General features: G+C 44.5%; 1 protein-coding gene across 4 annotated transcripts in view; it reads right to left on the bottom strand.

The window, feature by feature from the left end:
- The window catches only part of sh2b3 (SH2B adaptor protein 3), a 174,687-nt gene that overhangs the window by 22,348 nt on the left and 124,869 nt on the right, over window positions 1-27,470 (bottom strand). For all 4 annotated transcript variants that reach the window (XM_072247476.1, XM_072247477.1, XM_072247478.1 and 1 more), the window contains 3 exons: window positions 22,499-22,600; window positions 14,592-14,698; window positions 3,511-3,605 (listed from right to left, as the gene is read on the bottom strand). In XM_072247476.1, coding sequence (XP_072103577.1) covers window positions 3,511-3,605; window positions 14,592-14,698; window positions 22,499-22,600 — 304 coding nt within the window. The remainder of the gene's footprint in view (window positions 1-3,510; window positions 3,606-14,591; window positions 14,699-22,498; window positions 22,601-27,470) is intronic.

The following is a 27,470-nucleotide window of genomic DNA, read 5'->3' as shown; positions in this document are numbered from 1 at the left end:
GGAGCGTTAACTGCACAGGATCAATGCAAGCTGCCGAGAATTGTACACTTAGTCAGCCAAATCCTGGGCACCAGCCTCCCCAGCATCCAGGACATCTTCAAGGATCGGTGCCTCAGAAAAGCGGCATCCATCATTAAGGACCCCCATCACCCAGGACATGCCCTCTTCTCATTGCTACCATCAGGGAGGAGGTACAGGAGCCTGAAGGCACACACTCAGTGATTCAGGAACAGCTTCTTCCCCTCTGCCATCTGATTTCTGAATGGACATTGAACCCATGAACACCACCTCACTACATTTTTCCCGCTCTTCTTGCACAACTTACTTCACACACATACATATATACACATTCTGTACATATACCTTATGTAATTTAGTTTTTTTATTATGTACTGCTGCCACAAAACAACAAATTTCATGACATATGCTGGTGATATTAAACCCGATTCTGACATGACCTAGTTAAGCGCTGTACTTTATCTGTATTACATTTTCCAGTGAATTCTCAACCCTGTGACAATTCAGAGAATTACTTCTTTGGTATCCTAAAGCTTCGTGAAAAACACCGAGTCACAATTGGCAGAATTCAGCGGCTGCCATCAAGTTTCACTGAACAACCAGAGGTCCTCAGATCATTGTTAGAATTGAAGACAATGACCTCATACAATGTTACCCAGACCTGTTCAGTAACAATGGAAACGATTCCATTCAAAATTTTCCATATGTTTAGAAAAACTGCTGCTGTTTCTCCTTTTCCAATATGGAATCCACTGTAAGTTGCTTTTAGGTATTTATTTAAGATTCTTGCAGCCAACTCTTAAAATTTTAGACACCAGTTACAGGTACATATGCATACCACAAAAATGAGGCAACTGTGTGATATGAAATTTAACTTTTTCTTATGGCCGTGGACACCAGGTTGGGAACTCCGGATCAAGTGCCATTATGTTGTGGTGTCAGGTACTTCACAGATATTATCTCCCCTAAGATGGATGTGTGTTATTCTATTTCAGTATAGGGGGAGTAAAGTCCATTTCTGCTGTGCATGGGTACACAATGTTGCTAGGTTCTTTTGTTCAATTAACCTCATTAGATTTACGAACATAAATTAATTGATGGGGCAGGTTTATAGCACAGAAACAGGCACTCCAGCCCATGACATCTGTGCTGATCATAGTGTTGATTTAAACTTCCCCATCTGCCTGCACACTGTCCATATCCCTCCTCTATTAATGTGTTTGCATAACATTGCTGTTATATCTACTTCTCCCACTTCTCCTGGCAGTGCATTCCAAGCACCTACCAAATCTGCAAGTTAAAGTCACTGTACTCTAGAGATTGTCGGGGGCGGAGGGGAGGAATCAGAGTGTATACATTTGTCTCCTGCTTTGCATAGCTTCCAGGGATTTTATGCCTCCAGCACTCACCCAAGTCCAACAGAGGCAGTAACATGCCCAAGAGAACTGAACAGACCTCTGACAATCTAAGTACTGAGGAGGCAGCTCTCCTGTGCTGGTGATCTGCTCGAGCTACAGGGGGTATATAGAAATGGGAGATGGAAAACAACAAAGTGGAGTGGGTGTTGGGGAAAATCGCTGCAAACTTTGTGTCTAAGTACTTCAGCAAAGGTAGGAGCTTTGGGATAAGGACCCCTGTAGGGGGGAAATGGCACCACATGACACATCTTCCATAACCAAGACCCTCAGGATCGATACATCTTCCAGGTTGGGCACCCCGTTATAGAGCATCAAGTGAGACGCATTAGACTGCAGCCCCGATGTGCATCCGGATGAGGGATCTTGGCCTGACACATCGACTGTTTGCTTCCCTTCTCAGATGCTGCCTGACCTGCGGCGTTCCTCCAGCATTTTGTGTGAAAAGGAAACTGCAGATGCTGGAATCTGGGGCAACCAGCAAGGTGCTGGAGGAACTCAGTGAGCCAGTCAGCATCTGTGGAGAGGAAAGGCAGTCGGCATTTCCAGTCGAGACCCTACACCTGGATGAAACGAGGAGGAGATGGCCAATATAGAGTTGTGACGGAAACTAGTCCCCATGCACCCATATTTTAATTGAGGCTTCACGACTGTACAAGATAAAAAAAAACCTTCCTTTGTAGCTAACAATAGTGGTATGTCACAAACATGAGAAAAATCAGCAGATAGTAGAAATCGAAAGCAACACATACACACAAAATGCTGGAGGAGCTCAGCAGGTCAGGCAGCGTCCATGGAAATGAATAAAGAGTCGATGTTTCAGGCCGAGACCCTTCTTCAGAATGAAGGTGAGGGGGAGGAGGGAGGCTAGCTGGAAAGTGATTGGTGAAGCCAGGCGGGTGGGAAAGGTGACAGGCTGGAGAGGAAGGAATCTGATAGGAGGGGAGAGTGGACAATAGGAGAAAGGGAAGGAAGTGGGGGGGGGACCCAGGGGGGAGTGATAGGCAGGTGAGAAGAAGTGAATTGTCTGAGTGGGGAAGAGAGGGAATTTTGTTCAGCAGAAGGAGAAATCGATATTCATAGTGTCAGGTTGTGTTTGAGGACCACAGGTGCAGATGACAGACTGTGGGGAATGGATACAGGTCTCAATCAGAGCCGCACAAAGCACTGTCTCTTTTGCTGCAAAGTAGAATCCAGGTGAATGTCGACCCCCCTCATGTTAAAGGACAAGACTGAAATAAATATTACACAGTGTGCAACTTGTTGGCATCACCAGTTCTTGCTGTTTGCAGTTGGCTGGTTTGGTACAGGACTGGATCTAGAGGATGAAACAAGGCAACGAAGGGTTAACCTCAACTGGAGTCAGGCAGGATGTTTGTTACTTTTGAATTTTATTTCTAAAGCTCCATGGTAGCTTTTAGAAACATTTACAAAAATAAATAAATTGCATGCAACAAACTGAAGACTCCGATCTAAAGTAAACCACCTCTCTGGAGGTACACATTCACTCAGCTTGTTTGCGGGCAGTCTCAGCCCTGGGAGCAGGGGAATGGCCTGTTGAGGCTGTTTCTCGGGGTCTGACCCGACGATTAATGAAAAGTCAAGGTATTTTGCTGGCTCCAGCCTCGTCCCATCACATACATACACACACACACACACACACACACCCCAAACCAGCCAAGCAGGATGCACCTCCAGACACACACCCAGCCCTCCAGGAACTTTTTTGATGTGCATATTTAGGAGGAGAGGAAGAAAAAAATAAAAGACAAATGGAGCATGCTTCAGCACAACACCCACACCATTCACAGAGAAAAGAGGAAATTAGTGATTACGACACAAGAATCAAAAGAAACTAATAAGGCATCATACAACTGTCGCTGAGTGATAGATGGTGGCTTCCACTTACTCAGCTGTCTGACGTATCATTAGGCTAGCCAGGTGAGGAAAGTATAGGTGGTTGGTCTGCATCATTGCCTTGGTGTGGTATTAATAGGAATTCCTCTGATGTTTCAGAACCACCCCAAAGTCAAACTGCAGTACAATGAGTAATGAAAGGAAAGTGCCAATCACTTACCCTGGTGAACTGGATCCGTGGCACAGTCGACACTGCCCGTCTGCACAGAGCCAGGACGAGGGGTAGGGAGCAGCTCCACCTCACTTCTCTCCGACCTGCAGACAAACAAGACGAAACGTTTCACACCGCTCACGTGAAGGCTTCCTGTAAATGGCCCTTCAGAGCAAATGGAAAGTGGCATCAAACAAAAGCTTGTGCCTGAAGAGCATAAATTCCCATTCTTTTATCTCTGAAAAACAGTTCCAATTTTACTTATTCCTAATCTCCCATACACAATGGCTGGCTCCAGCAAAAATATCTCCCAGGCTTTGGCGCCAAGTTGATGCAAAATCCAGCATTTTCTTTCAGAACTACTCAGAGTTTAATATGTATCTGAAATGTAAAAAGACTTTGTCAGAGTGTCATCACTGAATCTGCACGATTTTAGTGTGAAAATAACTAGAATGTCAATGAATTTCCCTTACTGATTCCCCTGTTGCTAATTTTCTCTTCCGACTCAACATTCAACTGCTACCCTGACACATTTACCAGCATCCAACCACAGGAACTGGCATTCCAGGGCCTCTGACACAGACACCATTAGCCAAACCGATAAACAAGTAGTTCACAAGGTTAATACTCTTTGTGCATTCAAATTCCTCCTGCTACTTTCCCAGCAAAATCAGAGTGGCATCAGCAGCTAGATATGGGCTTTATAAAAGCATTAGATCCCTGCCCTAGTAATATTACCTCTGCCTTTGCTTTCTATTGTAGAATCGTGCCAGGACTATACCTTCCAGCCCCTGCCACCTTCACCCTCCAAGAGGACCACAACCTTGTCGTAGGGTTTTAACCCAGGGAGCCAGGCTGGCCGGAGTCAGGGCTTTTTGGTAGGGTCACCCATACCAAGCAGGTCAAAGGGGAGAAGCCAGACTAAGAGTGGCCCACCTGTCTTCAGGGGTTCAGCTCAGGGCTAACAACTCTGACTGGTAAAACAAAATCATTACTGAAACGGCGATGACGAATCCTTCTACGTCTGAGTGTGACGGTATTCCCGAGTTTCCACCCAGGACTTGCATGGCTGGCAGTAGTGGAACCCGAGAGGAAGCTACAGACACAGTGAAGGAAACCCTGAACATCGCAGTAAGTGCCATATTCACACACCATGGATCCCACCACACCAGAATTTTCTAGGTATAGTGTTGAGAACAGGAAAAGGCTTCCCTGACGCCAACTTGAGTAACGGACACAAAATGCTGGAGGAACTCAGCAGGTCAGGCAGCATCTATGGAGGGGAACAGACAGTTGGCATTTCAGGCCAGGACCCTTCATCAGGGCACGGTCAACCTGAACTTGCATCCAAACGAATCAGTGGCTAGTGTGGGCAGCAGCTACGTGCGAGGAGGCACCGATCCCACTCCCCGACCCACCGATGCACCTCTGCTACCACAGCCAGAGCCGCCAGCGGTTCAGCAGAGACACAGTGGATGGCAACAGCACTCTCATTAGCTTGTAAGTCACAAGCCGGAGCTTCTTGCCCGCAGAATGCATCACGAGCTAGACCCCTCATTAGATTCCTGGCCTGGAACAATATTCAGGTGATTAGCAACGTAGGAGGAACAGAATATTTCCAATAAGTGGGGGGGGGGGGGGGTGGATTTTACTGGTTTATAGACAGGATTGAATTAAGTGTCTCACTGGCAGAGGGAAAAAGCAAGACATAAACAGCAGCTGCATTTCCACTCCTCACACAAGAACGATCATACTTATGGTGCCAAGCTTGCAGCCGAAAGCAGAAAACCATGCCGACTTCTCTATCTAAATAAAATCAAAGCATTCCACTCATTACTGATGAACCAATATATAAAAGACTATTTCTGTCCCTCATTACTGGGAAGATGTCCGAGTTATTGCCGCACCGTGGAGTTCTGCTGCTAGAATAAACACCAAATTTTGCCGGCAAACGTCACCTTCGAAGATTGCTGTCTATAACACCATGAGCATGTGAAATAAGGCTCGGTTTAAAAAAAAGAGTAAGGAGTTCAGGATATGGGTTCGAGACAATCTGTGCGTCAGTAAGATCAGGGCCAAGCCAAGTTATCATCAGCTTTCACAGAGACGGTCAGGAAACGTGCATCTAATTCATGGAAACAAGGAAAGCAGCTGCAAGAAAACTAAGTGTGAAGTTCTGTAAATCAGACCAAGATTAATTGCTGACACAATTCTTGGTATTTGAATAACAGGAAAAACCTCTCACCGAAGCAATCAGGAGGCCCAGATAATGTACAAGCCTAACAGACCAACATGTGCTTCCTGAGTTTCCTGCACTAGAAGCAGCAATTGTCACAATCAATGGAGGTGACTGCAAACCAGATCTTTTATTGTTGTTAATCCTTCCCTTCTCTTCTAACCTTCACCTCCAGACTTCTTTCTTGTTAACATTTCAATGATGAATCAGACTCTCCCCTAGATCCAAATGGAGACCTACGTGCAAATCAATCATTACCAGTGGCAAATTTGCATTGCATAAGGCTACCCAAAATTGAACGTTATTTTAATAGACAGATTCAGAGCAAGTCCCAAAATTCACAGTTTTAAATAAAATTACAATAAATCTCAATATCCAAGAATATTTCAAATTAATTGCGGTATTTATACTGCCACGTGGTAATAACTTTCGGGGTTGAGAACTTAAGTTTGAAGGCACACACTCAATGATTCAGGAACAACCACCAGATTCCTGACATTTGCCAGTGGTATTAAACCTGATTTGGATTCCGAATTCAGAGTATTTGGAAGTACACCAACCCCATGGAAAAACTGTCTATTTGAGACAATGGGCAGTAAGCCTCACTCTCAAAGGCACACGCTACATCGGACTCAAATCCAGTTTAAATAGGAGCTCAAAATGCTACAGGAACCACATGTTGATATCAAGGTTTTGATAGAGAAGCACATCTGTCAACGCAGAAGGCATATCAGGCCAAAGTGCAAGTTCAGGTACCTCCCTAGCAGCTGCCCAGCTCAGAACTTTGCCTTGCCCTTCCCATACTCAATGCAGGCAACCCTCACGTTATAGAAGGGGATTTATGTTCCCACAGAACAGTCTATATATTGCCATTTGATGTAATGTGATGATGGTCATCCGCCAAGAAGTGAGTTGGGGAAAAATTTTTATTTTACTTTCACAGACTAGAAGGGCCGAGATGGCCTGTTTCCATGCTGTAATTGTTATATGGTTATCCCCCCCTTTCTAAATTCTCTAAGAGCAAGCTTTATTCTGTTCTCCCCCTCCACCACCACCAACTAAATTTTTGGGTAGTGATTTGTAAATTCTACAAGGCTGAATTTTTATTCCCCCCCCCCCCCGTAACACTGGGGTGGGTCACTTCCAATCTTCCCAGTCCCACACAACTGGCCAACCCAACACCCCACTGCTCTGTTCGAACCTGCTCACCTTCTCACCTCCACCACCTCCTTCTCAGCTCCTACCTCCTACATTCTCAGGAGTTTGCTTCAGCCTTTGTAGCGCGCGCGCACAGACACTCATCCAGTTCAAATGGCATTTGAAACTCCACATCAGCTTCATTTCTCCATTACCCCACCAAAAGAATAGCACGTTCGTTGTAGGTAATTTGCCGTTAAAAGATGTATGCCGGCCTTTCCTCTGTAATCAATATTTGTCCATGCGACTGTGAATTTTGTCTCCTTTTATTATCTCCAAATGTTTCCCCACACCACGTTGAAAAGTACTGGCCTCCCTTGTCGGGTTCAAAGAACATTACAGCACAGAACAGGCCCATCGGTCCACAATGTTGTGCCAACCTCTTAAACTACTCGATATCAATTTAACCCTTCTCTCCTACATAGCCCTCAATTTGTCATTAGCGGGAGGAGAAGATGGCGGCGCAACGCAACTCGCAGCGGCCACTCCGGTGGTGATGTCTGTTATCTGTCAAGTAGGGTGCCATGCACAATCCTGGTTTGATGGAGACGGACGTGAAAGCACGGAGGAACAGCTGTGAAGCTTCTGAAATGCCTGCTTCACTGCCGCTGCTACTGTGTAGTCCAGAATCTCCGCAGGGCAAGGCCCCGAGTCCTCGGCTTTGCTTGTTGCTCAGCGGCCGGGGCAGGGTCGAAGCGCTCGGCAGAGATGGTGCTCGGTGTCAGAGGGCTGGTCGGAGGCTCAAAGTTTTCAGACGGACTCAGAGTTGGCTGCGGTCAGGTGCTTCCAATGCATTGGCAAGTTTGCGGTGCTTGGAGTTCATGGCAGGGAGAGTTTCTCCCTTCTACCATCTGCATGAGATGATGGGGCTATTGGGATTTAAGACTTGTTTTTTTACCGTGCCCATGGTCTGCTCTTTATCAAATTATGGTATTGCTTTGCACTGTTGTAACTATATGTTATAACTACGTGGTTTTGTCAGTTTTAGTCTGGGTTTGTCCTGTGTTTCTGTGATATCTTTCTGGAGGAACATTGCATCATTTTTTAATGCATGCATTTCTAAATGACAATAAACGAGGACTGAGTGTCCTCATAATCTAATCTAATTTTTCTATCATCCATGTGCCTACCCAAGGGTGGTTTCAAATGCCCCAGTGCATCTGCCTCTACCAACAGGTTCTACGCACCCACCACTCAGTGTAAAGAACTTACCTCTGGCATTGCCCCTTCAAAGGGGTGTTTATCGCCACCTCTTTGGGAAAAAATTTATAATGTTTGGAGCTTATCCATCACCTCTGTACCATAAACACAAGAGGTTCTGCAGATGCTGGAAATCCAGAGCAACACACACTGAACGCTGGAGAGAACTGGAGCAGCCAGCAGTCATGGGGAGAACATACAGACAGCAGCAGAAATGAACTTGGGTTGCTGGCACTGTACTCACATTACACTAACCACTATGCTATCGTGCATGGACTTAGGATAGGAAAGAGGAGAAAATGTTTCCCCCCCAGCCCCCCCGAGTGCAAGAAATCTGGAATTCTCAGCCCAAGGAAGCAGTACACAGGCTACAAACATAAAATGCTGGAGGAACACTCAGCAGGTCAGGCAGCATGGACTGAAATGAATAAACAGTTCACGTTTCGGGCTGAGACCCTTCCTCAGGAATGGAAAGGAAGGGGGAAGAAACCAGAATAAGATGTGTGGGCAGCAGTGAGAAAGAGTCTCATTGAACTCGGTGCCATAATGTTTGGAAGATAATGGACAATATCTTAGTAATTCCTACCATTGCTCTCCTCGGTAACCCAAAATTCCTCCCATCTGGACACTGGTAATTTAGGTACTGTCAGCCTTTCTAATGATCCCATATCAAGATAAATTGGTAAACTGGGTCATTATTGTCAGATGCATCAAGCTACGGTGAAAAGGTTTGCTCAGCAGATCATTTCATTACCACAGTGCACTGAGGTAGGACGAGGGAAAACAATAACAGATTGCAGAATAAAGTGACACATTTACCCGGGAGAATAGCGTGGGCGGACGATAAGGTTCACGGCCATGACGTGGTAGATTGTGAAGTCAAGTTGGTCATGCTAGGGGATCGTTATGAACAGGAAGAACAGAAGCGGGCTTTAACCTATCCAGTTTCATATCATCAGCCTTTGCCTGAATTTGACGAAACAGCATCTTCCTTAGTAGAGACTACTGGCAGAGTTTTGCTTGGCACATGGCAAAGGTGCTCAGGACCTCACAAGTTACCAAGACAGCATAGCCCAAGCATCCTTTCCGACGACAGTCCTGGCCGCTACCCAATATTTCTGTGTAAATATACTTGGTTGCTGAATCTGTGATTGAAACAACAAGAAGTTGGTACTCTGCAAGATCATTCCATTGGAGATATTTTGTTGCTTGGCATTTTGCCAAAACACGGAGTGCAATTCACTTGCAGCCTCTTTTAGCCCATCCCATCCAGTACATTGCTCCAGAGATCGGAATGAGCTGAGCTCATGCATTGCTAGAAACTAGTACATTGTCACTCAGCTAGGACTTTAACCACAGTAGTTACCACCATTCTGTACTAACCCCAAATATATTCATTCACATTCACAGAGGCTCCACAGTTCATAAGCAGTGAATTTCTCTCTTACAATGAAATAGACATTGTGACTGGCTCTAGTCACCCCCATCAGTAGGGATCAAACCAGAGGTATCTTTGGTCATGTCCCTTGTTACTTGCCAACCTTAACTTAAGCATTGTCCTTAGTCCTCAGTCCTCATTGCTCCCAGCACAAGAGCAACCTTCAATGCGTTAAAGCACATTGCAATCAAGCCATTCTCAACATGCACCGAAGTGAGTGAACCCAACGCTTGGACAAAAATTTAAGCATCGGGTCGAATCAGAACGATCAGGAACAAGGCCAATCGAGACAGTGGGGTCCAGGCCCCACAGCGTATCAAAGCAAATGAACCCATTGTTTGGATGATATTTAAGCGCCAGGCCAGATTGACAAGGTCCAGGGCAAGGAAAGGGCCACTGCTCTGCGACGTTCACTCAACTCTGTGCTGAACTAAGAGTCTGGGAATGGACTCTCTGTGGAGTTCAGTACAGAACACTATTTGCTTGCGTTTATTGTTTGCAAGATTTGGTTTTCTTTCTACACGCAGGGTGTTTGATGGCCTTTTTCCTGTGGGTCCTTGTGGGTTTCTCTGTTCCGTGGCTGCCTGTTAGGAGACGGATCTCTGTTGTATAGTGTGTACATACTTCGATAATAAATGTACTTTGAACTTTGAAGCCATTGTGAAAATGTAAACTGGGTGAAGTAGGGATTCGTACAGGAAAGTGACACAGAAGTAAAGAATCAATCAGAATCTAACTGAATAGCAGAGGGCTAAATGGCCTACTTTTTAAAAAATATCCTTTTGTTTTTAATATATTATTTACGTTTTTGCACAATTTTAATCTATTCAATATATGTATACTGTAATTGATTTAATTATTTTCTTCTTCTATATTATGTATCGCACTGAACTGCTGCTAAGTTTACAAATTTCACGACCCATGCCAGCGATAATAAACCCGATTCTGATTCTATATTCTCATTATTCCTTAACCCTTTCTGTTACTGAAAACGATCACAGGTGGAAACCTGCCTCATCTCCACTCCGAATTTCCGCCAGTCAATCTCATGCCCAATTTGACCATAAATCAGCACTTTGGTAACTTGGGAGGCTGGACAGCGTTATCCTTTCCCAGTATTGTGGCAAACAGAACAGGAAACCCCCTGCTTACACGAGGGCTCCACTCCTTGGAGCTCCCTCCACACCTGTCTTCTGACAGCTACCCGTATTCACATTGATCCAAATCTGTGCGTTATAATTCACCCTGGCGTGACCTTTAATTAAACAAATAGAATATATGCTGTATCAAACATTAGTGAATATCATAAGACATTTCATTACATCGTAGGGAAGAATTTGGATGAAGCCATTATTTCTGCAAATCAGGTGATCTGCTATCCGAGAAGCCCCCTGTGCTTTTAAATAGATCAAATGTGTCAGCCATTTATTCAATTCATAATGTAGGGTAATACCATGGGTGGAAACATTCATAAACCACCGACTTAAAGAGGGTGGTCTGGTGTGATGATGTAATGCTGTCAAGTTTTTTTTTACAGTGTTTTATGTTCTGTGTTGAAGGACAGTAGAGGAGTTGTTACGATTTCCCTTAAACTTAAAACGCCTCTGCCTTTCTATCAAAATCAGGTTCAATATCACTGGCAAATGTTGTGAAATTTGTTAACTTAGTGGCAGCAGCACAATGATACTACAGAAAAGTAAACAAGTAAATCAATTACAGTATACATATTTATTGGTTGAATTAAAAACAGTAGTGCACAAACAGAATTAATTAAAAAAGAGTGACGTAGCATTCATGGGTTCAGTGTCCATTCAGAAATCGGATGGCAGAGGGGAAGAAACTGTTCCTGAATCGTTGAGTGTGTGCCTTCAGGCTCCTGTACCTCCTTCCTGATGGTAACTATGAGAAGTGGACATGTCCTGGGTGATGGGGGTCATTAGTGATGGACACACCTTCCTGAGGCATTCAATATTACTATTAACACATTAGCAAATTCAGTAGAATGCAAATTTAGCTCCCTACTATTCACTACAAATGCCCTGGATTGATTCTTAATGCACTCATTTCAAGTGGGTAAGGTTTGGGGGGAGAAATAAAGGCCATGGGAAGATGTCGGCCATTGGCTTGGTGCTGGTTCTTGCCTGAATGAAGCACATCAGATCAGAGAGTTGGTTTAGCTGTGACCTTTTTCATGTTTAAAAAGCCACAGAATGTACTGTACTGTCTCACCAATGGATACTTGGCAAGATAGCAGAGGCTGTGGGTGCCAAGCTCACGTCACTGAGTTCAGACAGGGAAGGGGAAAAAAAAAGCAGCTAAGTAAGTGAATCTATTTCAGTAATACCTTCAGCAGTTGACCCAGTTTTACGTGCAGTACTACCCCGACACCACACCCCGGCCTATTCACCGGCTGTTCCTCTCCTAGCAACTTTCTCACTTCTGTTCAGGTGTCACACACAGCTGGAAGGCCAATTCCTGCAGGAGATTGCTTGGGATTCAGCCGATTAATACAGTCCTGGGTTTCGTGAGAAACTGAAACGTTTGTCACATAACAAATGTTGTGGTTGCAACTTTTGTCACTGATTAATGCTGTGGTTTTCCCCTCCCTGTTTTGTCTGATCTATTTTCAAAAAAATAAAAATGTACCAATTGGGCCTCCCTGTTGGCTGTAAGGCCAAAGTAAAGCAAGCCTTGGTGATTCCCGTCCCAGGAAAACGCCAACAACTTCAGACGAGATGCCACTTAAATACTTGCCACAGAAAGACCCCTGGAGCAGCAGAACTAGAGAGGGTATTAGGACCCTGCATGGTGCCCCTGATGGTACTGGTGGCACCCCGTGCCAAGTGGTCTTTGAATTGAAGAAAGGGGGCGGAACAATGGAGTTTCTCCTTCTCTCAGGCGCTTTGTGGAGTTTGCACGTTCCCTTGAGACCACGAGTTCTCCACTTTCCTCCCAGATGGCTCCAGAGGTTTTCGCAGACCCAATCGACTTCTTCCATGTTTGTCCGCCAAACAGCTTACTCTTCTTTCCTCTTGCCTTTCTTTTCTTTCAAAGGTGGCCGGGGTCCTGGGTCGCGGAGTCCGTGGTCTACCGCTGCAGCTCAGACTGCAGTTCCCCACGAGCGCTGTGTAGCCAGGCGTCCCGGTGTCTCCAGGTGCGTCCTGGGAGGTGTGCGCCTTCGAGGCGCAGCCCCATGTACGACTCGGTTCCTCGCCAACGGTATCGTGGCGGGAGATTGAAGCATCGAGTCGACAGGCAGTGGGTGCTGCCGCTGGAAGAAGGCCCGTGGTCGAGCGATTTCTTTTCTTCTTTCTCTCTCTCTCCCCCTCCCTCTCTCCCCCCCTCCCTCCCGTTGGTCCTCGAGTCGGGGGACTAGAAGCGGCGACATCAAAACAGCCAAATGCCCAACTCCAACTCATTGTTGCAGGAGCGATCTCTCCCTCTGGCTCGGGATACCGAAGCGTTGAGATGGTCTGTAGTTTTTGATGGACTCTGGGTCAAAGTCTCTTTGGGGGCTTTGCTGTTGCTTGCATGGTGGGGGTTGTGGGGGGGGCTTGGTGCTTTCGCTGATGCAAACGGGTGGAGAGGTCGACCTCCGTATATACTGATCTGTATTGAACTAACATCATTTATTTGACAGAGGGACAGCAGTGGGCACAGCTGCCAATGTGGACACCACAGGTCTGACGCAGAACTCGTACAGGTTGGAGGGTTGGAGATGGCAAACTCACAGAGCCACTGGACAGAAGCACTGTGACAGCCGGCAGACCCGGGAATTCGAAGGGAGGAAGACGGGAGGCCAGCCGGGCTCAGCTTTGGAGGTCACAAGGCATGGGTGACAAGTCCAGGAAGGAGGTAACCCAACGTCTATTCCACAACGCCACATCAGTCAGAATTCCGTCACGAATTTTAGGGGTGATCCAAAGCCCAAACATATTTATGTCTTGATAAACCAAAACAATTTTATTGACATTTGAAACGCTCTAATCTGCGGCGTCTATGCATGTGATGTTTATAGAAAACTGAAAGTCATGTTGTAAAACATCCGTGAACAGTAACATGCAATTGATTTACACAACAGTGACACTGGCTTTCGATCAATGGGGGAGAAAGAGAGCTTGGTTTAATCTTAAAAATGAAAAAATAAATTAGAATCTTATACCAGTATTTTTCTATGTTCATTTTTTTTGCAAGTCGTTTTCTGTCTAATTTCCCAAAAGAGGGCACTTTGGGACATCAAGGATTTTGACCAGAAGTTCTATAAACAATACTCCTTCCTTTATTTCCCCCTCTCTGATCCTGAATATATATTTACAGACAGTAGACTTCCAATTCTAAAACTGCTTCAAGATAAATACTTTCTCCCTTCCTTATCTCTTAGGACAAACTAGATACCATGTTGGAAATAAAGCTGGAGTATTGACCTGTAACATATCCTGTGTCCCTTCACAAATCCTCGAGGATCAAGTGAAAATTCAGCATTAAGTGAAAATTCTTGCCGCTGCTCAGTGTGCCAATCGAGTTTCCTTACTAGCTGTCTGACTGAGTTACCAATTCACCATTCTCTCGAAGTTCATCCTTCGTGTCTGTGTCACATTACAACCGCGGTTAGCTCTACGCCATTACGCCTCGAGCCGTTCCAGAGTTCAGAGTTCAATTCCATCAAGGCATGCAAGGAGTTTGTATGTTCTCCCCGTGACTGGGTGCTCTGGTTTCCTCCCACAGTCCAAAGACTTACTGGCTGGGAGGTGAATTGGTCATCGCAAATTGTCCTGTGATTAGGCTAGGGTTAAAGAGGTGGGTTGCTGGGCAGTGCAGATTGTTGGATCGGAAGGGCTTGTTCTGCGCCCTACCTCTAAAATCAATAAATACAATGATTCAGAGAGCTGGCTGAATGTCAGAGATTTAGAAAAGTGCTCAGAGTGAACCAGAGGGAAATAAGAGTGGAAACCCAGCAGCTTTCTGCCACTTTGGGAAGGTCGTTTGAAATAGGCTACAGGAAAACATGTTCAGCCTTACCACGGATTTATGCATTCTCTGATATTTGTTGTCCACAGATTCAACTGCTGATCATTGACGGCCTCAAAAATCACCTCCAAGTGACTTTTGACCTGAGTCTGCAGAATCTGTAATTGGAGAGAGAAATTTCAAATGCAAATTTAAAAAAAACTCATTGCTCAACAGAGACTGAAGATTCCATTTCACCTCAAGCTCATTTCAACATCCTTTCTGAGAATTGTTGTTTTTGTGTTATTGCCCCTTTTTCCTGTTCTATGAAAATGACTTAGGCAATCGGCACAATGCATAATATCACCATACCCTGAAAAACACTTTGCCCACTTCTCCTTCTGAGTTTAGCCATTTAAGGCATTTCATGGGGGGAGATATATTGCTTCATTCAGGAGACCAGCTAGATAAGCTCAGGTCTCCCCTCAATACTGTTCCAGAAAGAACTGAGAGAGTTCAACTCCACCATGTTAGTCGTAACTCAACTGACCTCCTTGCTTTCCCATTCCCTGATGAAACTGATCGTCATTAAACAACAGCGTTTATATCCAGAGTTCATACCCCAGCACTCAAAGCACCACCACACCCGAGAGGTTGGAAATATAACATCAATCACTTGTTGACAGTAGAGGCCGAGTTCTTTGAGAGGCTGGGTGTAGGATGTAGGAATAGGAAATCTCCTCCTGCGTCAGGAGAAAAATCCCTTCAAAGATTTTATTCAAGTCTACATTTATAAGATGCTTCAACACAAATGTGGACATCTGCCACGGATCACAAAACAAACGTGTTGCGATACACGGCTTTATTCAGTGCTGGTCTTGTCAGAGGAGCTACGCAAGTTGAGTTGGTTAACAAAAAAAAGTAAAATTCTGCAATTGCTGGAAATTAAAACGCAAAACAGAAAATGGTGGAGATACGCAGCAAATCAGGCAGCACCTAGAGAGAGGGGGGAAAAAGGTGATTGTGAGAACCCATTAATGTTAAACTCCACAGCTGCTGCCCGACTTGCTGAGTACCTTCAATACTTACCACTTGATCAATTCTGCTCATCTTAGCGACCGTCTCTGCATACTTACGGGGGTGAGAATTCACCTGCACTGACAGGCTTGTGTCAACCCTTGCGGAGTGACAGACGCCGATTGCCAGAGCCTCAAGGCTCTTGACGAGGGGCCATTGAGGAGCGGGGAAGACGAAACCACAAGTGGGTCTGAGAACAGGGGTAAGTACGGGGGAGGAGTGGAGAAAGGGGGATGTGACCATCAGTCCTGAACTGAGAGTGAGGTGCCAAAGAGAATTAAAAAGGAGACCAGGCAGAGTCCGTTTTCCCGAGGCAGTCCGGATTCTGCTCGTCCACACCCCATTCAGCAGTGCTGTTCAAACCTTCACACGGACAGAAATGCTGCCCACAGGGCAGCTGAGGCCATAGCCACGTAGACCCCCCAGTTAATGGTAGGGGTCCACGGCATTAAAGAAAAAAGCTGGGAAGCCTGAATGAATGTAGAGGAAAAGAAGTTAGTGTTTTTGGGTCAAGGACACCTTCAACAGAGCTGGAATTGTGAGAAAACCATTGGAGCTGAGAGGACAGGGAATACCTGGGTTGGGGGTACGGACCAAAGTTGCAATAAAAAAAAACGACAACAGGTTAAAACTAGATGCTACAATCTGCAAAAACACAGAATTACTGGAAGAATTCAGCTACACAAGTGGAACGGAGGATGCGTCTCCACCCTGAAACACTGACTGGTCTCCCCTTTCCACACATGCTGCTCAGCTTGTCTGTCTTCTCCCCAACATTTCGGCTTTTGTAGCAGAAGGAAACACATACAACAATCGCTCTTGAGCAAGAGCTCGGTTTTTTCGCTCTCTCAATCAGGAAGTTGTCAGATCTGCTGAGCGTTTCTAGAAATGTTATTCTTCAGATTTCCATCATCTGCAGTTGTTTTTTTTTGCTTTTCAGTTTAAAACGCTGCCCAATTTGTTCGAATATTGAGCATCGAGGGACTTTTGTGGTTTTATGGTGGGCGTGCTTTTCTGTTATGTTTACGTGTAATCTTTCCGAGGGATGTCGGCTGTGCCCGTAGTGCAAGGTTCAGAGCTGGGGAAATTAAATTGGGGTCCAAAGAGTACGGGCAGGGCCTGAAGATCAAGAGTACTGAGAATTAATTAGAAGGGTCCCTTGACATTTTCTTGCATTCTAATTTGTAGCGTCAACTTCCCAGGCAGCCCCTGGTTGAACAACCCAGTGGGACCTCAAGAGCTTGACTGGATGGGCAAGTCGGTGGATGGCGATGTGCTGCTGCTCTGCTGTTAATGTTTGTGCTGAGTAGCTACGGATGCTGGTTGGCAAGATGCTCAGGTGTTTCCCCAAATGCATTCCCATGAGACAGAGTGAATTTCTTCCCCTTATACATACCTCCTCAACCCACCCAAGGATTCCTCGGGCACACCCTTGAAAATTGTTCCTCACTTCTCCATAACTTATCTTGTTCTGATGTGCCACAAAAATGGCCCAGAGTCAGCTGGTTTGTGCAGGGTCCGGGATAATATAGAGCAATGGCCAACTAGTGTTAGGGTGAATGGGTCACTGGCAATTAGTAACTCGTGGGGGTGTCACAGGGATCAGTGCTGGGGCCGCGACAACTCAATCTAGATTAATATTTTGGAAGAAGAGACCAACTACACTTGTCACCATTTGATATTGATACAAAATTAAGCGAGTTAGCAACTTGTGAGAAGGATAAAAGACCTTAACTGTATTCCTCTGCAGGTGAGGTGAGTGGGCAAGTCAGCAGACAGAAGACAGATGTCGGAAAGTCTCAGTCCTGGCCTCCTTGTTCAAGGCAGGGACTTGTAGACATTTTAAGCTACAAGGAAGTCCAGGGGTATGGGAAGGTGGGGGTGGGGTGGGGGGTGGTAAAGTGGTATGGACGCCAGGATTAGATCAGCCATGACCTTGTTGAACAGCAGGAGGACAGATCAGCTCCTCTATTTCCTGTGAGCAGTGCAGTCCACACACCAGAGCTGGCTGAATGTTATCAGGGCATCATTGCTGGGCTATTGGCCTGACTGCACCTACTCTGCCACTGGATTTGGAAGACTTTGTTCAGGCAAGGAGGGACTTGAACCTCCAAGGCAACTCCTCGAGCTACCGAAAGAGTGGCTATGTTGCAACAGCTCCACCAGGTGGCCTTCGGTTACAGCGTGACATGCAAATGCTGACATTGGCTTTTCCTCCACTTTAACATGTTGGCTGACTGACAATACGCAGCTTCGAACAAAAACTGTGACACATGAAGATTATACAAAACACTTTCCATCTAATATGGGCAGCTTATTAAAAAAAAAATTGGCTTCCTTCTCTCCCCTCCCCCTATTATCTCCAGAGAAAAATGGCTCCAAAATGCGACATCTAAACTATCATCATGTGTGGTCCTCGTACCCAACAAGGGCCAACCAAAAGTCTGAGAGACTACCATCCAGTGTCCCTGACCTCACACATCATGAAGATCCTAGAGAGGCTGGTCCTGGCTCACTTCTGACCCCTGGTCAGATCAGCCCTCGATCCCCCGTAGTTTGCCTACCAGGAGCACACTGGAGTTGACGATGCTGACATCCACCCACTGAACAGAGCCAAATCCCATTTGGATCAGCAGGGCAGCACTGTGACGATCACGGCTTTTGATTTCTCAAGTGTCTTCAATACCATACAGCCCTCATTGCTGGGGGAAAAGCTCCATTCAATGCAAGATGGCACTTCCACTGTCTCCTGGATAATGGACTACCTGACTGGCTGAACACAGTATGTGCGGCTTCAGAGCTGTGTGTCAGACATGGCTATAAGCGGCACTGGGGCCCCACAGGCAACTGTATTGGCTCCCTTCTGGTTTACCCTGTATACCTCGGTCTTTAAATACAACACTGAGTCATGTCATGATGACAACAATAGTTGGGTGTATAAAGGGAGGACAGGAAGAGGAATACAGGTCCTGGTGGAGAACTTCATCAGTTGGTGCAAGCTGAATCATCTATCTGCAGCTTTGTCAGTAAGACAAAGGAGGTGATGATGGACTTTAGGAAGACCAAGGCTGCACTGCTCCCTGTTACCATTGATGGTGAAGATGTGGATGTGCTGAGGGCCTACAAGTATCTTGGGGTGCACATGGATGCCAGACTTGACTGGAGCACCCACACAGCAGCCGTGTAAAAGAAGGGCCACAGACACCTCTACTCCCTGTGGTGACTGAGATCCTTTGGAGTATGCAGGCCACTCCTTCATATGTTCTACCAGTCTGTTGTCACCAATACAATCTTCTGGGGCAAAGGCACCATCATGAGTGATGCCAACAAGCTCAATAAACTGATTAGAAAGGAGTCAAACTGGACTCACTGGAGGCTGAGGTAGAACAAAGGACCCTATGGAAAATCCTGGCAATTCTGGACAACATTTTTCACCCTCTGCATGCATGCCACCTTGGCTGAAAAGAGGAGCACTTTTAGTAGTAGACTAGGACAACTGTGCTGCTGCAAAGAGCGCTAAAGGAGGTCATTCTTACCCTCAGCCATTAGGCTCCATTATGAATCAATCTATAACTGGGGAAGTGATGACCCCTTCCTGTGAAGACTGTTTGAGGAAACTTATTTTCTTATTCTTTCTTACTTTTCTTCTAATATTTGTATATCTGTGCACTTGTAATGCTACTAGGACACTGTCATTTCCTTTGGGATCAATAAAGTAACTATCTAAATTTCACTCATACTCTAGTGGCCCATCCTGGCTGCGTGATGATTGAGTTACTGTAATATTTAAAAAGGTATACACTAAATAATGTAAGCAATTAGAGAAGTCGATTGTTAGGATTCTAAATAAAAGCAGAATATTCAAAAACTTCAAACAGGGAGGGAGGAGAAGATGGCAGTGTGACGGCAGCGTGCGCGGCCACTTCGGTGATGAATATCTGTAATCTGTCAAGTAGGGGACTGTGCACAATTCTGATTTGATGGAGACGGCCGTGAGAATACGGAGGAACATCTGGAAAACTTCTGAAATGCCCGCTTCGCTGCCGCTGCTACTGTGTGGTAACCGGAATCTCCGGAGCAGAAAGCCCCGAAATCCTCGGCTTTGCGTGTTTCAGCGGCCGGGGAGAGGTCAAAGGCGCTCGGCAGAGGATGGCGCTCGGGAGGCTGTATCGGAGAGGCTGGTCGGAGGCTCGAAGTTTTCGAATGGATGGAGTCAGTGTTGGCTGTGGTCAGCTGCTTCCAAGGCATCGGCAAGCAGACGGTGCCTGGAGGTTTATGGCAGGGAGTTTCTCCCTTTTGCCGCCTGCTATCGGAGACTCGGGAGTCAATCGACTCGGGGACTGTTGAGACTTTATTTACCGTGACCATGGATTGTTCTTCATCAAATTATGGTATTGTTTTGCACTGCTGTAACTGTATATTATAATTATGTGGTTCTGTCAGTGTTAGTCTTTGGTTTGCCCTGTTTTCTGTGATATCACTCCGGAAAAACATTGTATCATTTCTTAATGCATGTATGCATTCCTAAATAACAATAAAAAGAGGACTGAGTGTTCTCATAATCTAAAGAAAAATCAAATTCCTTTGCACTGTCTTCCAGAAATTTGGGAAAAAGCTTGCTAGGCACAGCATCCTGTTAAATTATATGCACCTGCATAATTTTTCTAGCATTTAACATGGAGAGGGCTCCTCCATGGTGGATTGTGGAGACTCTTGGGGAAGACAGCTTTGGGCTTTGCACTCATTGATCAGATTATCAGATTCTCGCAACTGAAATCTCACGGGGTCTGCAATTTGAGGGCCCCAGGGATGTCATCACTGCCTCTCGTTCGAAAATAAATACTGGATATATAAGTGATACAGGGTCGTGTCATGGCGCGATATAAAGACGGCGGCCCATTCAGCTGCAGCGACCACTCAGTCTCTGGCTGGAATAGTTCACCCGTGCCCTGTACATCTTTGTTACGATCGGATTGGCAATGCCAGCTCGCTAGTGAACTGTTGGACTCCAGAAATGCTCTGCAGCTTGAGCTTACTGTGCAAGAGAAACTGTTTCTTCCCTCTTGGCCATTAGGCTTCTGAACTCCCCGCCTCGTCGCATTCCAAGTGTTACTTGTTAATTTGTTCCATAACCTACATTTAATTTATGCATTTTATTTAAACATAATTCATTAGTAGATTTAATTCTTACTTTCCTAAGTTATTGTGCATTGTGTGTATTACTGTGCTCTACTCCCTGGTTCTGAGAAACATGGTCTCGTTTGACGGTGTACGTGTATGTAGTTAAGTGACAATAAACTTAGTGCAAGAAGTTGTTTGTCTAATAATGCTTTTTAAACACAAAGTATTATGGACTCCTTAAGGTTGTTCTAGCTGGGAGAGGTAGTGGAGACAAGCTCCCACTACGTATTAAATGGTGCGCACCTCAAATAGCCTCTGACAACCAAGTCCAGCTCCTGGCCTTCACGTGTGGGTTAGCTACTAAGCCCCGCAGGTTCGTTTCTACTGACAGGAGAAGGGGATAAAGGGGGTTACTGAAGCCTTAAAAACAGTTGCTTCGAGGAGATGGGGCTTGTCAGCTGTGGTTGGCGGCTTATCTACAAGAAGGAAAACTCTGCCTCCTTGCGACTATACCCATTCATGGGAGAAGGCTGCGGGAGTAAACCCTGATGGAAAAATCCAGTGCTGGGGTCCCTAAGGCAGTCCTGCATTGACTCCTGTGACACTGCTGCTGCCAAACTGTATCGGTCCCTGCCGTTCCTTTGGGCTCCTCGGATGCGTGGAGAGGAGGAGCTTGCTACATGGGCAACAGCTTGCCTTCCATATTGTCGTGCCCTGGCTTGTGTATCTAGACAGTGAGGATGTAACATCCTTTGTCGACCCTGATTGAAGGAGCCTTTTCATGGTGCTGTTGTGTAAAATGCCTAGAGCACACAACACTGACATTTAACTCATCAAAGCCTCCCAGCCCAAAGTGTCCTGTTCATTCCTTTTATTTGTATTTTCAATTGCTCATCCTGGGCTCCCTTAATGTTACCATAACGGCAGTCAATGAAACCCGGTTACTTCACCCATTCACTCCCGTGATTATACAGCCACTGATCCTCAAATGTTCCTTATTCTGTAGAGGTGATAACTATCACAGACCAAAGGCTAACACACAAGCCTGAATTAATTGTGCTGTAGGTTTTCTATGTTTCTACGTTTATTCAAGGTATCAGTTTAATAGTATATTCTAAATCCTTCATCCTTCAATCTTCCCTTCTTTGGGATATGAACCGAGATCTACAGACTGTGTTGTCTTTACAGAGAGACAAGTGTCTATAAAGTCTTGAAACTGGAGATATCACCTGCCCATCTACAAGACCCCAATACCCTGGCAGAATAATTTCATACTGTACATGATAAAGCAGCTGGGGAATTCTGAACTGAACTTTAATGAAACACCCCCTCAAAGATCCAGTACAAACTCGGGTACTATTGCACTTCAATGAGAATATTCGTCACAAAAATAAAAGATTTCAGATTGGCAAGGTGTGGTGTTACTTTGCTGCGACTCTGAAATATTTGTGGCTTGAAGACAATAGACTACAACACAAGCCAAGAGATAATCATAAACCAATGTCCTCAACACAGTACTTTTATAATCAACTGATACTATCACCAAGACTTTATCACCGATGGGTCCCTCTGCCAAATGTTGGACTCCTGTTGAGTTCTTTATCACACAATCGTCTCAGTTCCAATGATACAGGAAATTAATTCATTCAAAACTGTCAAACCAGGGCAATTTCATAGAATCAAACTGCTTAAGGCACCATTAAGAAATTAATTAAGGCATTATTAACGATGCTTAGTGTTCTGTTGCTTCACCCAGTCACTAGCTATCTAATGTCACTCACCTTAAGTACAAATGTATATAGTTTGTCTGGAGTTTCCAGTTGAGTGCATGCTCTGATTTCCATAATTGCAGAACAAGGAGTGCTGTGCTTCGGTTTGGAACACTAAATAAAAAAAAAAGAAACAGATAGAAAAATATAAATACACATTTGCTGCAAGATTTACTCTTTCCATTATTGCAATCTATTTTACTTTGATGTGGCTTAAGGTTTCAGTGATTTCTCTCTCTCGACACGATAGCAATAACATTCCCAGTACATCACGGGCAGAGCCCTCACAACCGTTGAGCACATCTACATGAAACACTGTCATAGGGAAGCAGTATCTATCAGAGATTCCCGCCACCCAGGCCATGCTCTTTTCTCGCTGCTGTTATCAGGTAGAAGGCACAGGAGCCTCAGGACTCGCACCACCAGTTTCAAGAACAGTTACTACCCCTCAACCATCAAGGTCACAAACAAAAGGGGATAAATATACTCAGTTGCTCATCCATTCAGATGCTCCCACAACCAAAAATCTCACATGAAGGACTCTATCTTGTTATCTCATGTTCTCATTATCCATTGCTATTTATTTATATTTGCATTTGCACAGCTTGGTGGCTTCTGGTTGATCTTTCATTGATCCTGTTCTAATTACTATTCTATAGGTTTGCTGAGGATGCCCACAAGGAAATGAATCTCAGGGGTTGTATATGATGCCATATACGTATACCGACAATAAAATTTACTTTGAGCTTTAATATTCAAGTCCAATACACCAACAACTGAGAACATAAAGGAACACATGACTGCAGCCAAAGGAATTCACTTGATAAGAAGACAGTTAAACATGTATGGAGATTTAACTAATGCATGATTTCATGATGAATTGGAGCCAGGTTTTGGAGCAACTAACGATAGAACATGTCTGGAAGTGGCTCCCTGGTTAATGACACGATTCTTATCGCCGCTACGAGAATAGCTGAAAATTACATGAGTTGAACCGAAGGGGGTTCTGTACACTGGTAAGTTTCTGTATTAGCCTATCACTTGCTCACAAGCCAGACGTCAGATGGGAAAGTGCACCTTGAGACAATGTTGGCCAGGGTTCGACTGCGCTCTTTGCCCATAGCCATCTCACGAGCACGACACTGTGTGAGTCCCATTCAGCTGTGACTACATATTAATAACAGCAGATAAAAAGAATGGCACGCTCAGAATCTTCAGGAGTCACGATTTGCTAATGCGCATTTCCTGATTTCCATTTGGCAGGCCGGGAAACCTTTAGGGATCCAGCTGAAAAACACTACAAGCCTTTTCTACCAGAAATGACTGTCATTCGTGTAATTAAGAGAGGCCACAGAAAGATAAGTGCATCTTAAACACATCATCACCATGGAAACTATTTTAGCCATGCTCTAGTGAACAAATCATCCAGCTGGTTAGTAGTTAACAGGTACAAGTTGGCTGGTTGCATCAAGCAACTTAAAGCCACTCATTAATTTATAGTGCCTACTCAAGCAATTGTGTACAGTCTGTATATAGTACACTACAAATAAAAACCTTTAGCTGTTGATCATACAGAGATAGATTGTTAAACAGAGGAGGATTCAGGAGACCACTATTTTACAAAATCCCTTCAGATCTTTGACGATAGAAGTTTTGACTTCACCTGCCACGGTTCTTGAAGCACTTGTACCCCATTAGGTATATTCTATAAAGCGCTCTCAAGTTTTTGCCATACTGCAATTCAATTATAATTCATCAGTTCATAGTTTTGACAGTAGTCAGAGACAGAGAATATATCTTTTGTTTAACCACAATATGCCACAGTGGGCTAAGCAGTATGTTTAAATAGGCAAGAGGACGGAGTGCACAGCAACAAAATTAAGGAGCTAATCAAAGTTACTACCTATCACTGTTCCCTCTAGGCTGAGTGGGTGTACAGCCGCACAAGAACTGAAATATTTCCATGCACATAGCCTTTATTGCTGCGCAGCTAAGATTTTCTTTTATATATATGTTAATATAATTTTGAAATCTATATAATTGAGAAATGCCCTGTAATTATGTTAACAAATATAAATCCATGAATTTTCTAAATAATAAACGTACCACAACCTTTATTTTGAAACATTTTAGAGCTTCAATATATTTAATTGTTGATGTTTCAAGCTACAACACTGTTACAAATTGTAACAATAAACACAGAATGGAAGTCAGTAGCTTATTGTTAATAAACCTGCTGGCCTGCTGAATGCCAACGTCATCTAGTCAAAACAATTTACTTATGCCATTGTGCCTGTCTGTTGTTTTGACTACCTGACATTGTTTACTTCTGTTGTGAGCTGTGGTTTGTGTTTGTTTGATGTCAAAAGGTCAATAGTCTGACTTTCTTGATAGTAATCTTTCAACAAAGCACATTATATATAAAAAAATTTAAAGTGCCACAGGGTTTTCAAGCCATGTAAAAAACTTCCTTGCTCAGAGAAATAGATGATGTGCACAGCTGTTAAAATCAATTCAGCGGGACTGTTGTTTGGTATATAGATTAACACTAACAAAACCTGCACAGGCCATTTAACAGATATTGTCTGCAAAAGGTAAAAAAATTCAGAATAAATCTGATTGATTCCAAAAGGCACAATGAAGTGTGAGAAAATAGTCCTTCAATCATCCTCGTTACAAAGAACCAGTGGAGTGGATCCAAATATGGCCAAATTTGCAAGAAATACCCTGCCAATGAACTCAATCTGTAGTATCTTTACGAGACCATTTCTGAAATAACTATAAATAACTATATGCACATTTGTTAATATAGATTAGGTGCAAATTATTTACAAGATCAAGCAATTGCTTGAAATTGAACTAATAAAACAAAAAGGAGTGGATTTATGAAAGTTCTGGCAGGATTGGAGAACATAGTTACGACAGGGGTTCCCAAACTTTTGTATGCCACGGACCCCCATCATTAAACAAGGAGTCCGCAGCACCCAGGCTGAGAACTCCTGGTTTACAGGGGAAGAGTGAGCGAAGTAAGGCTTTTCTCTTTGGAGCAAAGTAGGATCAGAGGCATACAAAATAGAAGTGTTCAAGATTAGGAGAGGCATACATAGAGTGGACAGCCATCACATCTTTCCCCGTTACAGCAATGGCCAAAAACCAGAGGAATTCAGCTTAAACAGTGAGTGAAGGAAAGTGAGGGGAAATGTCAGAGGTAGTTTACACATAGAGAGAGTGGTGTGTACCCGTAACATACTGTCAGGGTTGGTGCGAGAAGCTGATCCAATTGGGACATTTAAAAGACTGCAGAGCAGAGCAGAGGGTTCCCAAACTGGAGTCCACAGTTAATGGTAGGGCTCTATGGTGTTAAAAAAAAGGTTGGGTACTCCCTGCTCTGGACACATGGGTGTAAGAAAATGGAAGGTTATGGACTGCGTAGCAGTGAAGGATTAGAAAGTCAATCATGAAGTAGGTTTATATACGTAGGTCCGCACAACATTGTGGCCCTACTCTTCTATGTCCTTGTCAGTTCTCAGAAGTCACAAGGCATCTTTAAACCCGTCAATGAAAATCACAGCTGTCTCCAGTAGAAACCCACTGGTCACTGCAAATACCTGTGCTCCACAAGCAAGCAGTGTCACTGCTGTAGCATCTACAAAATGCACCATAAATCAGAGAACAGGCCTTGACCCTTAACATTAAAAACCAAAGGTTCTCTTCCAATCAGTATGACAGCACCAAGGTGACACTAGAATACACAAACTGATTATACTTTTGAAGGAGAACTGTCCTAGGCAAGGCAGACATCCATGATTATGTTCATCGTTGCTTTCAATTCATTAAGCAAAAGGGTTTTTTTTGGTGTTTTTTTAAGATCAAGACCTCAAAGCCAGTACATTATCCATGGTCTACCAGGCAGCAGCGAGACATCGATATCTAGCAGGGTCGTCTCAAAGCACGGGCAGGAGAACATCAGGTGTCCTCTCCAAGGGTGATTAGCACAAATTACACTCAAACAGTTCCAGTGGGCAGGCCAAATCACTTAGAAATCATCGCCGTGACCTTGTATTCTGAATTCCTTCGAGGAAAGAAAATGGTTCAAGAAGTTCTCAAAGCTTCCTTGAAAAGCAGCCAACATCTGACATAACCCACTAATTCATAGCATTCCTTGGTCATGACCCTTCAAAGCAGAGGAGGAACATCTGTGCTGGTAGTGAGAACCTAGTCCATTTGTTGACAGTATTCAAGCTCAGCATATTTGCAGCTCACCATCTCCTGCCCCATCTGTGGCAGAGTCTTGCAGGTACCACACTGGCCTCATCAGCCACAAAGACACAGAGTAAGACAAGTCATTCACAATCACAAGGTATTGCCCACGAAGAATACAAGATGCAAAGCTGCTTTGACAGCATCTCTTGGAATCATAGAGCAGTACAACACAAAAACTGGCCCTTTGGCCCATCTAATCAATGCCAAACTGTTATTCTACCAAGTACCATCTACCTGCACCTGGACCGTAGCCCTCTATACCCTTTTCATCACTTCCACTGGCAGCCTGTTCCACACTTGCACCAACCTCATGTTCCCCTTAAATATTTCACCGTTCACCCTTAATTTACGTTTCTAGTTCTAATCTCACCCAACTTTAGTGGGAAAAGCCTGCTTGCATTTATACCGTACTTTGCTGAAAGCCACATGATAGCACAACTGCTAAAAAGCATTCATTACTTTTGTTGTTCTTCTTCCCCGTGCCTTGTGGCGCATCGGGCAGGAACCTTGTTGTTTCTTTAGCATTTTTGTCCAACTTTTTTTAAATGAAGCTGAGTTGTTAGCTTAACACTCAACCCAGTACGGATGGAAAGCGTGCAACGGGCCAACCAGATTCGAACCTGCGATCACTCATCTCGAAGACCGGTGCAGATGTCACTGGACCACATTCATTAGTTTATCCATTGTATGAATTAGTACAAGAATCTGTGGTCAATTTCAT

This window comes from Mobula birostris, chromosome 31, assembly GCF_030028105.1.
Source record: "Mobula birostris isolate sMobBir1 chromosome 31, sMobBir1.hap1, whole genome shotgun sequence".
In the NCBI taxonomy this organism is placed as follows: Eukaryota; Metazoa; Chordata; class Chondrichthyes; order Myliobatiformes; family Myliobatidae; genus Mobula; species Mobula birostris.
Note: the sequence above shows the minus strand (reverse complement) of the source record. Positions and strands in the feature narration are given on the sequence as shown.